Source organism: Passer montanus, unplaced genomic scaffold (assembly GCF_014805655.1).
Source record: "Passer montanus isolate IOZ18808 unplaced genomic scaffold, ASM1480565v1 scaffold305, whole genome shotgun sequence".
Lineage (NCBI taxonomy): Eukaryota > Metazoa > Chordata > Aves > Passeriformes > Passeridae > Passer > Passer montanus.
This window is the reverse complement of record NW_024367764.1, coordinates 46475-62241: the sequence shown is the minus strand read 5'-3', so window position 1 is coordinate 62241 and position 15767 is coordinate 46475. Positions and strand designations below refer to the sequence as shown.

Genomic DNA, 15767 nt, shown 5'->3' with positions numbered 1-15767 from the left:
AATGGAAAATTGCCAGATTTTGGTTTTCTTTGCAAGCAAATTGCTGGACTTAGGTTGCACCAGAACAGGGAAACTTCTGGATCTGGGCATGGGCAGTTTCCAGAAACAGCAGACTGTGAGAGCTGAAATGAAGGATATGGGACTCCAGGCGGCTCTTCAAAATGCAGTTTATTACATCCAAGACGTTACAGCAGTCCAGGTCGTGGGTGACAGAGCCTGTGCCTACAGCTGTCAGCTCCAGCTGGAAGCAGGCCTGGGGACCCTTGGTTTAGGTTACAAATGCATGATATACTTTGCTGAGCATCTTAATACAGTAGAACCAATCTATACCTTAAGTTTTACCTATAGCCTATCATAACTACTATACTTGTCATATTTATGTTACTATTCTCCAATCACTAAAAGTAGTACATTACAGTTGAAGCTAGAGGTTCTTGCAGTGGAAAATTCAGAGGCCGTTTTCCTCTTGCAACATCTGCTGACTTGTTTGCCTGTGCAATCTTTTTTTTTTTTGGTAAAAACTTCTTGTTTGAGGTGGGTTTATCCTTTGCTCTAAGTGATAAAAACCCCCTTCTAACTAACATACCCTTTGCCTCCTTGGTTATCCAGTAAGACTGGCTCAGCAATTCTTTTCTTCTATATCAAAACATGCTTTCATTTCTATTCCTTCTTCAGATTCTACATGCCAAAATCTTCCTGCCAAGCATACATATGTGTGAGACTTTCTTGTGAAACTTTCATCCTTCCCAACAGCCCAGTACTCACGTTGCACATTTCACCAACACAACGGCATTTTCAGTGTCAGAACACCTCTGGCTTTCCCCATGGATCTTATCACTCAGAGATGCTCTGGGACAGGTTTGCACCCTGGGATGAAGCTCCCAGCTTGGACTGAAATCTCAGAGGGATTTCCAAGTGTCCTTAGGATGGCATTGGATGAAGGGAGATGCAGCTCCTTGCCTGGCTGCACTGACAGCATTGCCCAGAGCCGGGCGCTGGGCACAGCGTCACCCTGAGCCAGCTGTGCCCCCTCCCAGAGCCCCCAGGGCCGGGCAGCTGCTCTCAGCCAGCGTCACCCTGAGCCAGCTGTGCCCCCTCCCAAAGCCCCCAGGGCCGGGCAGCTGCTCCCAGCCCTGTGCTCTGCAGAGGGAACTGGGCCCGGGGCTGCAGAGCTGCCCCACGGCTCTGCTGCAGCTCTGCCTGCACAGGAGGGGCTTCACGCCTTGGAGCCCCGGCCCTGAGGGCAGAGGTTTGGCTGGGGGGACAGGAGGGAGGGGGCTTGTTCAGAGGGAGGGGCTGCACTGGAAGGGATCTTGTGGAGATCTCTAAGCTCTCCTTGCCACAGCATTTCTGGGTTTTGTTTTCTCTCCTTCCCTGATCTTCTCTCTGCTTTCTGGAGATTTTCCTCCTACAGGTGTTTCCCAGTGCCTCATCTCTCCCTGCCAGCACTCACAGACCCCAAATCTCTGTGCACTCTCCTTGGCCCTACAGAACCCTGCCTGTTTGCAGGGCACTGGCTGGGGCCAGGTTCTGTTTGCAGCTTGGAGAAAGGACAGCTCAGACTGAGCCTGATGGGTCCAGCAAAGGTGATGCTGGTGTTGTCCATGGGCAGAGCAGCTGAAATCATATTAGGGATTTCCTGTGAACCTATTGATCACTAGAAGTAACAGTTCAGATGTCTCAGGCACATGTCAAAATTAGTAATTAATAATTCATAATCAACCTTTTTTATTTATCCTCACTCCATGCCATTCTCCAATAGTAGGAAACAGAATAGAATATCTTAGCAAATTTCCTCATATTTATCAGAACCCCTGTCTTACAAATATTCTATGACTGACCAGAACCCCTCAGCTTGTCAGAGCTTCATGAGAATTTCACCACCCCTGCACCAGAAATACTCAGAGTTGTACTCACAGAGTCTGTGGGCAATGGGATGTCCCAGCTTTAGGAGATGGCTCCAGGAGCTGGAGCAGTCTGTGCAATCATGGCCCCAATTATCTACTTTAACAAGTCCCTTGTGAGCTTTGCACTGACACTCAGTGGGGCTCATTCATACTTTGAGATACTCAAGATTTTTAAAGTACTTTGAATTTTCCTTTCCACCCTGAGTCTTTTAGAAGTTTTTATGCCATCCTGGCCTCTAATTCTCTCCTCCAAGGAGTCCATGAGGAGCCTGTGCTGGGGATGGACCTCAGTGGGACCCATTCATGCTTTGAGACACTTTGGGGTTTTTCTTCTGACTTTGACTCCTGGAAAGGTTTGTGCAATCTCACCTCAGGCCCTGAGGTTCAAGGGCTCAGCTCCAAAAGTACCATGAGGCTCATTAGGATCAAGAAGTCCTGACAAACCATGGCTCTGACTTGATTTCCCTCTGGTCTAGAGCAATTGATCAGGAAGGTTTCCTGCTGCAGTTATGGAGAAATATTTCAAAGACCTTCTATGAAATATGCATTTCTATTTTAAAGGGTGTATTTTATTAGCACTCTCTTTAGAGAAGTGTGATTGAAGCATTCAGTGACTGATATTGATCTAGGGACTCTCCTAAGGAGGTCTGACCTGCTCAGAGAAGCTGTGTCTTGAGCTCTGACCCAGTGTGGACAACTTTGCTCCACATTCCCCAACCGCATTCTCTCTCTCCTCACTCACCTGGGACCTGCTTTGCTTGGAGAACTGGCTGCACTCCAGGAAACCATGTTTTTCTTCTTTTTCTTTTTTTTAAGTAATCTAAAACTCTGAATTTCCCCGTTGAAAACAGACACCCTCCGTGAGCATGTTCCGAGCCCAAGTTGCCTCCAAGGAGGTTCCTCTTCCCCAAGGCAGAGATACACAAGGAATGTTTTATACCTTTGGACTCCCTTGTTTGACGAGGCTTTCTTGTGTCACCATGGATCCTTGGTTCTGTGAGGTTCTGTTGTGTCACAATGGATATTTGGTTCCATGGGGCCCCACAGTGTCACATGGTCTTTTTGGTTGTGTCAGAAAGAATGCTGAATTTCAAAGACTTTAAAATATTTATTAAAACATTGTCAAAATAGAACAGAAAACTGAATAAGGAAAAAAATACAGTGCCAGGAACAAAGGACACAATCACAATGTTCTGCCTTTTATACCTGTGGCCCCTCCCAAAGTCCTGTCAATCAACTCCCTCTTTGCTGTCCAATGGTGGAGATCACTTTCTCACATCTTGATTGGAGGTCAAGTGCTGCCATGGTAACAAGCTCACCCTCCCCAATGCCCTGACTAGGCTATCCCATGACAATAATGCAAGAGGGAGGGGAAACATAACTATACATCTACCAAACTTCTCTTAAAATACTTTTAATATTGGCCCCTTAATTGTGAGAGGCAACCATAGGATTACTCATCTATAACAAACCCCCCTTTTCTTTTTCTAGAAGTCATTTGCTTGAAAAATTAAGTAAAAAAAATTCTCTTTCTCTTGAATGAGTTATACCAGCATCTGTTGATGTGGGCAAAGACAGTGGGAACACGAGAAAAAAATCCCAGGTTTTCCTTAGACTTCTTTGGAATGGACGAAAGGGCATCACAGAGGTCCAGTATGGCTTTGACTCCCATCTACCATGCCTATGGGGTTGCTACCAATAGTTGTTGTATCTTAGGGATGAGTACAGAGGCCAACTCGGTCTTGCCCTCTAGTCCCTGTTGTATTAAAATACAATTGAGGAATTATAGAGGTCTGGTATGGCCTTTTGTCTGTACCTTACCATGCCTATGGGGTTGCTACCCGCAGTAGGGCTATGAGCCTTCTTGGTAGAAAACAAAGGGGCCAACTCAGTCTTGCCCTCCTTCCTTTGTCTTATTTTCTCAAAGAAGCTGCCCCATTACTTTTTATGATCCCTTGTGTACTTCCCCTCAACAGATGCTGGTAATTCTCACCCATTAAACAGGAACACAGTTCTCAAGCTGGTTGGTGGAAGCCTGAACTCTACTTTTTGGGCGTCTTGGTGTTTTTCTGGTTTTCTTTAACTCTCTGCTTGAGAGTCAATCTCGTTTCACCTGGCCTGGATATTAAAGTCCACTCTTTGGAGTCTTCTACTGAGCCTTTGACTCTGTTGGCATGAGTCCGTCCCCGTTCTGCAGTTCCCACAGCTGATTCAGTAGTGAGCCGTACCTGAAAGGGACCTTCCCACTGAGGAGTTAGAGGCTCACCTCTCCATGACTTGATCATCACCCAATCCCCAGGATTAATATTATAGATTCTGAAATCCAGGGTGGTAGTTTGAGGAATTGCCCCTTTGTGTTTTAGCCTTTCTAAGGTTTGTGCTATAGACATACCATATTTCTTGGCATTGGTTTCCCCTTCCTCATAGGTGGCAGCCTTCTGAGGTGAGGTCAGGAAGGGTAACCCAAACATCATTTCATAGGGTGAGACCCCCAGATCTGACTGGGGTTGGGTTCTAATTCTTAATAATGCCAAAGGGAAACATTTCATCCATGACATTTGGGTTTCAATCATTAGCTTAACTACACCTCTTTTAAGAATTTGACTCATTCTCTCAACCCGACTGGAACTCTGTGGATGCCACGGAGTGTGGAATTCCCATTTCATTCCCAGGGCTTGAGCAACTTTCTTTGATGCAAAGCAAGCAATATCTTTGATGTGAATGAGTTCCCCAATCTGAATCAATCCTGTTTACCATCCCATATCAGGGAATGATTGATTCTAGAAGTGTTTTACTCAAAACATTTGCATTGGCTTTAACAATGGGTACCACCTCTACCCAGTGAGTCAAGTGATCTACTATCACTGGCAAAAATTTCCACCATTGTACCTGGGGAAGCTCGGTAAAGTCTACTTGGATGTTTGGAAAGGGCTGTAAGGCTAGTTCTCACCCTTCCCTGGGTGTTTTCCTTATGATTTTCTTATTCACTTGTTGACATATCGTACACCATTCAGTTACTTGCTTAGCAATTCTGAAAATTCATATGCAGCCCCAGTCCCTTAGAAATTGATCACTTAGCGCTTGTGTACCCCAATGTGTTGTTCCATGTATGCCTTCCAGTATTTTCTTGGCAAGGGATTTATTATTATTTGCCTTCCATCTGCTAATTTCCCCTTGCCTTTGTTATCTTTCTTGTCTTTTATTTTAAGGAGTTCTTCCTCTTCTGCCCCACTGAATACAGAGACTTTTTGCATTTCTCTCATGGGTGTTATGTTAATACTATTATTAATTTTCTGTCTCTGATTCAGTTGCATTTTTAGCTCCTAAATCTGCTAAATTGTTCCCTCACGCCTCCTGAGTCGCCCCTTTCTGATGTCCTTTAACATACACTACCACTACTTCCTCTGGTAATTGTAAGGTTTCTAACACTTCTAAAACAATTTTTTTGTGAACCAGTCCCTTTCCCTTTGAATTGAATAGCCCCCTTTCTTCCCAAATTTTTCCAATGGTATGCACCACTCCAAAAGTGTATTTTGAGTCCTGTATATATTGTTCCCCTTTTCTGTGCTAATACTTCCAGAGCTCATTTTAGGGCATATAGCTCACAAGCTTGGGCTGACCAGTTGGAAGCTAACTCTCCCTTTTCTATGGCTTCCAACTCTTCATCCACTATAGCGTACCCCAACACCCTGTGCCCCTTTATTACCTGTGAAGATCCATGGATGTACAATTGTTTTCCACCTTGGAGTGGTTGATCTGTTAGGTCTTCTCTTACTTCACTTTGATAGTTTATAACCTCTAGGAAATTATGTATTAGTTTCTCATCTGGTTCTCCATACAAAAACTGCGCAGGGTTGAGTTGGTTATTCACAATTAGGTCTAAACCATTATGTATTAAGATGGCTTCATACTTTAGCACTTGGGAATCAGTGAGCCATTTCTCAGCCTTTTAGCTCAGGATACTCCTTACTGAGTTTGGGATATATATCTTCAATTTTCTCCCAAAAGGTTATTTTTTTGCTTTCTGCTATGAGTAGGGCACTGCCATCTCCTGAATGCAGATTGGCCACTCCTGGCTGACAGGGTCTAGTAGTTTTGATAAATGGGCCACTGGTTTCCTGGATCCTCCCCAGTCCTGGGCTAACACTCCATGTGCTACCCCTTTTTCTATATCGACAAACAATAGAAGGGTTTGACTAAGGCAGGAAGACTCAGTGTTGGTGCACTGACTAATTTTTGCTTAAAGCTTCGAACTTTTGTTCATCTTTTTCCCACCTAATCTCTTCTTCAACTAACTTTTCATACAAGAACTGGATGGCCTGCGTGTATCCTTCAATCCATAGCCTACAATATCCCAACAGGCCTAAAAACCTTCTGACTTCCCTCTTAGTTCTTGGCTGTGGGAGTGAGACTACCCCTGTAATTCTCTTATGGTTCAGCCACCAGCTGCCTTGACAAATCACATGTGCTAGGTATTTTACTTCCTTCTCTACAAACTGGAGTTTCCCTTTTGTTACCCAAAGTCCCTGGTTCCCCAGGAAATTTAACAACACTATGGTGGATTCCCAAGCTTCTTTTTCTTCCTGTCCTGAAAGAAGCAAATAATTTACATATTGGATGAGCTTTATCTCGGGTTTAATGGAGAAGAGCCTTAGTACTTCTCCTAGGGCTTGACCAAAGATGTTTGGGGATTCGGAAAACTCTTGGGGTACCTAGTGCATCGAAGCTGTTGCTTCCTCCCGGCATCGGGGTCCTCCCTTCAAAGGTAAATATAACCCACTTTCCTCTGTTGGTGGGCATGCCCAAAAACCATCTTTTAGGTCTATCACCCTGAACCACTAGTGTGCTGTATAGAGGTTAGGCACTACTGGTTATCGATTCACAGTTCTTCTGTTCATTCTCTCAAATCTTGGACAAGGCTGTAAGTTCTATCTGACTTCTTTACACTGGTAATATGGGTGTATTATGGGGGAACATTCATGTCTAAGGTCCCCTCCTCAAGTAGGTCCTGGATTACTGGCTGAAGTTCTTGTCTCCCTTCCAGGGAGAGTGGGTATTGTCCTACCTGAACTGGATGGTTCTCATTAACTATTTTTATTACTATAGGTTTCATGTTTAATTTACCTTGGTTTTTCGGTTTTGCCCACACCATCTCATGAATTTTCTCCTCATCTTTTTCCCTTAACTGGAGAAGGTTAACCATCATTTTCCCTTTCTCTGGGAGCCATTGCAATGCTAAATTGCACCTGTGAATCCTGTCCTAATAAATTTCACCCTGCTTCTGGAACTAATATAACATCTCCAATTCCTATTTTATTTGTTCCTTCAAACTTTATTTGGTTCATAACTGGAGTTTTGAAACCTTCCCCTTCTCTTGGTTTGAAAAGACAGGTGTCTGCTAAGGAAGGCAGGAGCCTCCCCTAAAATAGAAAATGTAAATCCCCGCCCTCTGAACTGTTGAAATTAAGGTGGGCTCTCAGGCAAAGATAAGGGAGCAGGAACAGCAGTTCTTAATTAGGGAAGAAAAAAAAACAAACAAAAAACAATGCAGTAATACAAAACAACACTGACAGAGTCTGAAGACTACCTGACACCCTCTGGGTCAGGGTTTTGATAGCAGTCCAATTCAAATGGTGGCTGTAGTCCTCCTGCAGAGAGGTGTGGTTCTGTTGGAGCAATGATCCTGTAGAAGGGTGTAGTCTTCCTCTGAAGATCCAGTGGTGGTGTAGATGGGCCTGGTATTCCTCTGAGAATCCAGTGGAAAAGTATGCCCTGATGTCCTAAAATCTCAGATTATATCCAGGTAGGAATGGCTTGGCTCCTCCCTCTGGGCAGAGCATCTCACAATGGGATGATGTAATTTTTATCAGTCATGGGGGGACATTAAATAGCCCATTAACAGCAGATGTCTCCCCGGAGGGAGGATTGGTTGTGGAAGAGATAAGGAAAACTGCCCATTTAAAAGAAGACAACTGCCATACAGATGGCACATAGAATACAATTTGTTTGGCGATCCAGGACATTATCCACCCCTTATTCTATTTCCATCTGTGTTACAATGAAACCTTACACACAGTTCTCACTTAAGTACAGGTTTCTCTGTGGTACACAACGGGTTTTTCCACCTTTCTGCATTACCCACCCAGTGTAACCAGGTCCTTGAACAAAAACAATACTACGGATGGGTTTGTCTTTGCCTGAGGTGGGATTAATCCAAACAGTCTTTCCTAAAATACCTTTCATATGTACCACAGGGACTTTTTCTCCATCCACTGTGTGCAAGTGTACAGACTGGGCAGGACCAGCTCGATTGATGGACCCTTGGGTGTTGACCATCCAGGTGGCTTTTGCTGAGTTCATTTCCCAATTTGTAAAAGTCCCCCTCCCAAGTGCCTTCAGGGTAATCTTAAGTAGTCCATTGCACTGTTCAACTTTCCTGGCAGCTGGTGCATGATCGGGGATATGATCTACCCATTCAATACCATGTCCCCTGGTCCAGGGGTTGATGAGGCTGTTCTTGAAATGGGTCTCGTTGTCTGACTCAGTCCTCTCAGGGGCACCATGTCTCCAGAGGATTTGCTTTTCCAGGCCCAGGATGGTGTTCCAGGCAGTGGTGTGTAGCACGGGGTGGGTCTCCAACCATCCTGTGGTGGCTTTCACCATGGTCAGCACACAGCGCTTGCCTTGGTGTGTCTGGGGCAGTGTGATGTTGTCAATCTGCCAGGCCTCCCCATACTTGTACTTGGACCACCGCCCACCATGCCATAGGGGCTTCACCCTCTTGACCTGTTTGATGGCAGCATGCATCTCACAGTCATGGATAACCTGCAAAATACTGTCCATGGTTAAATCCACCCCTCGGTCTTGTGCCCATTTATAGGTAACATCTCTACCCTGATGACCTGAGGCATCATGGGCCCGTCAAGCTAGGAACAACTCCCCCTTATGTTGCCAATCTAAGTCTATCTTGGACAGCCCTATCTTTGCAGCCTGGTCTACCTGCTCATTGTTTTGCTGCTCCTCATTGGCTCTACTCTTGGGGACATGGGCATCTACATGGTGGACCTTCCCAGGTAGCCTCCCTACCCTGGTAGTGATGTCTTTCTACTCTTCAGCAGCCCAAACTGGTTTTCCTCTATGCTGCCAGTTAGCCTTCTTCCACCTCTCCAGCCATCCCCACAGAGCGTTGGCTACCGTCCATGAATCAGTGTAGAGGTAGAGCTTTGGCCACTTCTCTCTCAGCAATGTCCAGGGCTAGCTGAACAGCTTTCAGTTCCACGAGTTGGCTTGATTCACTTTCTCTGTCGGTAGCTTTTGCATCCTGTCATGTGGAGCTCCATACAGCTGCTTTCCACTTATGGTTCATCCCTACAATGCGACAGGAACCGTCAGTGAAAAGAGCGTAGCATGTTTCCTCTGGTGGAAGTTGGTTATATGGAGGAGCTTCTTCAGCCCATGTTACTGGTTCTTGTTCTTCATTTGTGACACCAAAATTTTCCCCTTTGGGCCAATTTGTAATTACCTCCAAAATTCTGGGGCAATTCAGTTTACCTATATGAGCGCGTTATGTGATAAGAGCAGTCCACTTGCTCCATGTAGCACTGGTGGCTGGGTGGGTGGAAGGAATCTTTCCTTTGAACATCCATCCCAGCACCAGTAGTCAGGGTGCCAGGAGGAGTTGTGCTTCTGTACCAATCACTTCTGAGGCAGCTTGGACTCCTTCATAGGCAGCCAAGATTTCTTTCTCTGTTGGAGTGTAGTTAGAATCAGACCTCTGTAGCTTCGACTCCAAAATCCCAGTGGTTGACCCTGAGTCTCCCCAGGCACCTTCTGCCAAAGGCTCCAGGACAAGCCATTGTTCCTGGCTACAGAGTAGAGCATGTTCTTCACCTCTGGTCCTGTCCTGACTGGGCCAAGGGCTACTGCATGGGTGATTTCCTGCTTGATCTGGGTAAAAGCTTGTTGCTGTTCAGGGCCCAGTGGAAAGTGTTCTTCTTACGGGTGACCAGGTAGAGAAGGCTCACGATCTGACTGTACTCCGGAATATGCATTTTTCGAAAACCTATGGCGTCTAGGAAAGCTTGTGTTTCCTTCTTGCTGGATGGTGGAGACATTGCTGTGATCTTGTTGATGACATTGGTGGGAATCTGATGCTGTCCATCTTGCCACTTCACTCCCAGAAACTGGATGTCTTGAGCAGGTCCCTTGACTTTTCTTGATGGTGAAGCTGGCTTTCAGGAGAATCTGGATGATTTTCTCTCCTTTCTCAAACACTTCTTCCACTGCCATGTTCCCCCACACAATGATGTCATCAAAGTAGTGCAGATGTTCTGGAGCCTCACCCTTTTCTAGTGCAGTCTGGATCAGTCCATGGCAGAGGGTGGGACTGTGCTTCCACCCCTGGGGCAGTCGGTTCCAAGCGTACTGCACGCCTCTCCACGTGAAGGCAAACTGAGGCCTGCATTCTGCTGCCAGGGAAATGGAGAAAAATGCATTGGCAATGTCAGTAGTGGTATACCATTTTGCTGCCTTGGACTCCAGCTTGTACTGGAGTTCCAGCATGTCTGGCACAGCAGCACTCAGCAGTGGAGTCTCTTCATTCAAGCCACCATAGTCCACAGTCCATCTCCATTCTCTGTCAGACTTGTGCACTGGCCAGGTGGGACTGTTGAAGGGTGAGTGGGTCTTGCTGACCACCCCTTGGCTCTCCAGTTCACAGACCATTTTGTGGATGGGGATCACAGCATCTCAATTAGTTCAATACTGCCAGTGGTGCACCGTCAAGGTGACAATTGGCACTCATTGCTCTTCCACCCTCAGGAGTCCTACTACAGATGGGTTTTCTGACAGTCCAGGCAAGGTGTTCAACTGCTTAATGTCCTCTGCCTCTACAGCAGCTATGCCAAAAGCCCATCGGGGTCCCTTTGGGTCTTTGTAATAGCTGTTCCAGAGGAAGTCTATGCCCAGAATACACGAGGCCTCTGGGCCAGTCACAATAGGATGTTTCTACCACTCCTTCCCAGTCAGGCTCATCTTGGCTCCCAATAGGGTCAATTGCTGTGATCCCCCAGCCACCCCAGCAATGGAAACAGGTTCTGCCCCGACATGTCCTGAATGCATTAGGGTACACTGAGCACCAGTATCAACTAAGACATTGTATTTTTGTGCCTCTCATTTTCCAGGCCATCAGATCCACACTGTGCAGAAGATGTGGTTTTCCTGTGCCTCTTCCTTGCTAGAGGAAGCATACCACAACGTCAGGGTTCTGTTGGAGAGTTCTGGTGGGAGAGTTCAGTGGAGTTGTTGCAAGATTCAGAGGCTGTGCCACAAAAATAAAAACTCTGGATTAAAAACTCTCCATCAGGACCCGCTCCTTACTTCACCTCTCCTTAAGGGTTTCTCCAGCTCAGGGAAGGCCTGAGGAGTGACCCCCTCAGCAGCAAGCTCCAGCCCGCAAGCTCTGGAGCTTGGGGCATGCCCAGACTTGTCCCCACGTGCCCAGCTTGACCACAGGTACTGAATAGCGTCTCTGGGGAGGAAGGACCACAGGTCAGCAGCCGAGGCCAGAGAGACCAAGGCAGTCCCATCAGTAATATTGGTCCACACCAATACTGTTCAATAAAATCCACTTTGGATTTTGTCTTGTTAGCATCTTAATTGGTGCAGAGGCATTTCTCTAACAATTTTCTTAACCAAACAGTGACATTATTGTGGCACGGTGAGTTCAGGGCACTGTTCTCTGACCCCGGGTGCCTTTGACAGCAGCACAGTTCCCTCCTCTGAGGAGGTTGTGGTTCTCTCTTAAGGAACTCTTGGAAACTTGGATGCAGCTTCCTCTGAGGGACTTATGGGAGAACTGATGAGGAAAATGGCTGTTGTGAGTGGCCAGTGTAAAGAAAATTTTTGTTGTCCTTCCTTGAAAACTTTGTTGAAATCACTGGAGGAAAGGGAGCAATGGAGCATCCAGCTGCCCCCCATGTTTGGAGGTGTCTGAGGAGGGCTGGGACAATGCCAGGGACATCCTGCAGTGACATCCCCCCTGTCCTGCTCTGGGTGAGCTCAGTCCCAAACCTGACCCTGATCCTGGTCTCAATCTCACTCCACGTTTAGACACACTCACAGTTCTGTATTTAGTGTCAACCTAGTCCCAGACTCATCTAGCCCCAGACCAATCCCAACCCCAGCCTAAAGTCAATCCCGAGACTAGCCTTAACCCCAATCCCAGCTCTAATCTAAATCTCAGCCCCAATTCCAGCCCCTTCCTAAATCCTCAGCCCAAACCAAATCCCAGGTTCAGCCCTGGGGGTTTGGGGGTGTCTCTGTCCCTCTGACCCCAATGATGTTTGGGTGGGGTCACACCAGGGCTGAGAGGGACAGAGACTCCCCTGGCTCCCCAGGGATGAGAAGGTCGGAGAGCCCCTCCAGCCCCGAGCACCCTCAGGGGTGAGAGGGACACAGAGCCCCTGGTCTCCATCCCTGCACAAGCATTCCCTGAGGCCAGAGGGATGGAGACACCCTGAGCATCCCCCGGGCTGAGTGGGACAGACAGTGCCCCAAGCACCCCCCTGGCACAGGGTGAGAGGGAGGGGGAACTCCCAGGCATTCCCTGGGGTGAGAACGATGGAGACCCCCTGGAGTGAAAGGGACAGGGCAACCCCCCTCAAGCCCCTCCCAAGCATCCCCCAGGGCAAGAGGCATAGAGACCCCTTGAGCATCCCCTGGGCACTGGACAAAATAAACTTGGCAGAAATCAAACTTAACTCTGCATAATTCACTTTGATGAATATTTAATTTTCCCACAAGTTACGTGATGAAAACACAAAGAAATCCCAAGCATTAATAAACCAAGAATAGAAGCAATTGTGTGACAATTCCTAGTTTCATCAGTTCCTTCACAGCTCCAGCTCAGCTGCTGGCAGGTTCTGATAAAGGAAAAGGGAAAATTTGGATGAATACAGATTATAAAAAGGAAGAAAAAATTCTGTATAGCTCTCACAAAGGTGACAGGGACAAAGAGAATAAGGATTTTCACATTTGACAAAGCCCCCAAGCCTGTGAATTTGGGAGTTATTTGGGAATCTAGCTACTTGAGCTGGGCTTCTTGTGGGACTTTTAGCAGCCTTGTGTTCCTCACCGTGGGGTAAATGAACCTTTTCAGCCTCTCTGGTATCATTTGCTCCCTTTCCTCCAGTGATTTCAACAAAGTTTTCAAGGAAGGACAACAAAATATTTTCTTTACACTGGCCACCCACAACAGCCATTTTCCTCATCAGTTCTCCCATACATCTCTCAGAGGAAGCTGCATCCAATTTTCCAAGAGTTCCTCCAGAGAGAACCACAAGCTCCTCAGAGGAGGGAACCATGCTGTTGTCAAAGGCACCCGGGGTCAGCGAACAGTGCCTAAACTCCCTGTGCCAAAAAAATGTCACAATCTAGTTAATAAAATTGTTAGAGAGATGCCTCTTTCCCAGTTAAGGTGCTAACAAGACAAAATCCAAAGTGGATTTTATTGAACAGTAAATGTGAGGTAGAGAGAAATAGATGGAAAGAAAGAGAAAAGTGGGGAGGTCAAGAGAATGACAAGGACAGAGACCTCCCCTTGGGCGGGGCAAGTGTGACATTGTCCCCTGTGTGGGTGGCCTTCCTGGGGTGGGGGTTTTACACCTGAGCCAGTTTGGGTAGGGGGGGTGGTGTTCACCCCCCCGAGCAGGGATTACCCCACTGTTTCAGGTTACACAGTGTAAGATGTAACCAAATGCATGTTTTCCATCACCATCTTGACAAACTGTTCTAAACAGGCGGGGCAGTGTTCTTTATCTCTTCCATGACTCAGCCCTGATAACGCCCTCCAGGGGCTTTCTTCTGTTAATGGGCCATTGAGTGTCACTGCAGGACTGATAAAATGACATCATCCCATTGTGGGATGCTCCTCCCAGGGAGAGGAGCCAAGCATTCCTACCTGGATATAAGCTGAGGCTTGCAGCCCCAGGAGCACCTTGTCTACTGGATTCCCAGTGGACAAGAGCTCCATAAGCACCAGTGGAGCTTCAGAGAAAGACCAGACCCTTCTGCAGGATCACTGCTTTGACAGAATTGCATTCATCACTGCAACAGGACTGCAGCCACCATTTAATGGGACTGCTACCACCACCCTGACCAACAGGGTGCCAGGTTATATCCTAACTCTGTGAGCTTCAGGCAGAGTTTCTGTATCATTGCCTTGAACTTAATTTTCTTGTTAAATTGTAATTCAGGCTTAGAATCTCCCCCTGGTTTACATTCAAATCAGAAGAAAACTCAGTGTGCTCATCCAGTGTTTTCCTCCCAAAACAGAATTTCCTATTCCCAAAACTTCATCATATGGAGGTGAAGACTGCGAGGAAGATGCCCTGGGACACCCAGGCAGGTGAGGAAGATGTCACCGCCCCTTTCCACCTCTCTCCTGCTCCATCTCCCAGCCCAGCACAGCCCCTGGCTGCAGGACAACCCCTCTGCCAACGCCGTCCTGCCGGGGATGCACTGGGAGGATCTCCTTCTCCTTCCCTCTGGCACAGAGGCAAATCCCATCCTCTCCTTGTCCTTCCTCCCCCAGAGAAGGAGCTGAGGATGGAGACCAGAGAGGACAAATCATCACAGCACAACCTCATGGAAGAAGCCGTTTTGAGTGACTCCAGGGCACAGGACTCCAGCTGGGAGGTAAAGCCCGCGAGATCCCACAGGAGGAGGAGCTCCAAACCCAGCCCAGGGTGCTCTGAGGAGGAAAGACCCATCCTGTGCCAGGAAGGTGGACAGAGCTTCAGCCAGAGCTCAGAGCTGGTGGTCCATGAGCAGCTTCATGATGGGGAGAAGCCCTACAAGTGCTTGGAGTGTGGGAAGAGCTTCAGGCGGAGCAGCAATCTGATCCGCCCCCAGATGATCCCCGCTGGGGAATGGGCCTACGGGTGTGGGGAATGTGGGAAGGGCTTCAGCTGCAGCTCAGAACTCGTCAGGCACCAACGCATCCACACTGGGGAGAGGCCCTACAAGTGTCCCCAGTGTCAGAAGGGGTTTCGCACCAGCTCCAATCTCCTCATGCATGAGCGGATTCACACGGATGAGAGGCCCTTCCACTGCCCCGAGTGCAGGAAGGGGTTCAAGCACAACTTCACCCTCGTCACCCACCGGCGCATCCACACTGGGGAGAGACCCTATGAGTGTCCCCAGTGTGGGAAGGGCTTCACCCAGAGATCTCACTTGACCCAACACCAATGGAAGCACTAGTAAGGGAAGCCCTGCAAATGCCCTAACTGCAGGAAGAGCTTCCTGCCTGGCTCCAGCTTCATACCCAATTGGAGGACCCATGTTGGGAAGAGCCCTGGTGATCCATGTTCCCTGTGATCCATGCTGGGAAGACACCTGTCCCTTTTCCTGCCCCTGCCAGTGACATGATGTGGGATCGAAGAACATGAGGTTCTGGCCAGGGCCGTGTCATTGTATTCACTCTCTCCTCAAGTCATTGCCAGGGGCAGGAAAGGGTCTCTCTCTCCCTGAGGAGAAGTGTGTTCTTCCCAGGCAGGAGGAAACTATGGCCAGGATGACCCAGTGAGTTGGTTTGGTTTTCCCTGTAAATAGTTTTTCTTTTCCCTTCTGTTACCAGCATTGTTTCTGTTCCTGTTTGTTCCTTATCTCATTGCTGTTCCCAGTAAATTGTTCTTATCCCAGCCCAGGATCTTTGCCTTTTGTGCTTTCCATGGGAGGTGGGAGGGCAGCTAGTGGCAGCGCAGTTTTAGCAAGAGCAGGAAATTGGGGAATCCCATTCTTGAAGTCCTGTGCAGGGCCAGCAGTTGGACTCCAGGATCCTGATGGGTCCCGCCCAGCTCA

At 47.7% G+C, this 15767-nt stretch overlaps 1 protein-coding gene and 1 pseudogene across 1 annotated transcript; both read left to right on the top strand.

Annotated features, from left to right (window-relative positions):
• LOC120504849 overlaps window positions 1-15767 on the top strand; it is a 36836-nt pseudogene that overhangs the window by 10282 nt on the left and 10787 nt on the right.
• Window positions 14514-15167, top strand: LOC120504847 (zinc finger protein 239-like). Its single transcript, XM_039714728.1, has one exon. The coding sequence runs from the start codon at window positions 14514-14516 to the stop codon at window positions 15165-15167; it is 654 nt and encodes a 217-aa protein (XP_039570662.1).

Coding starts and splice junctions, on each gene's coding strand:
- LOC120504847 (XM_039714728.1), top strand. CDS start 14,514: ATGGAGACCAGAGAGGACAAATCATCACAGCACAACCTCATGGAAGAA.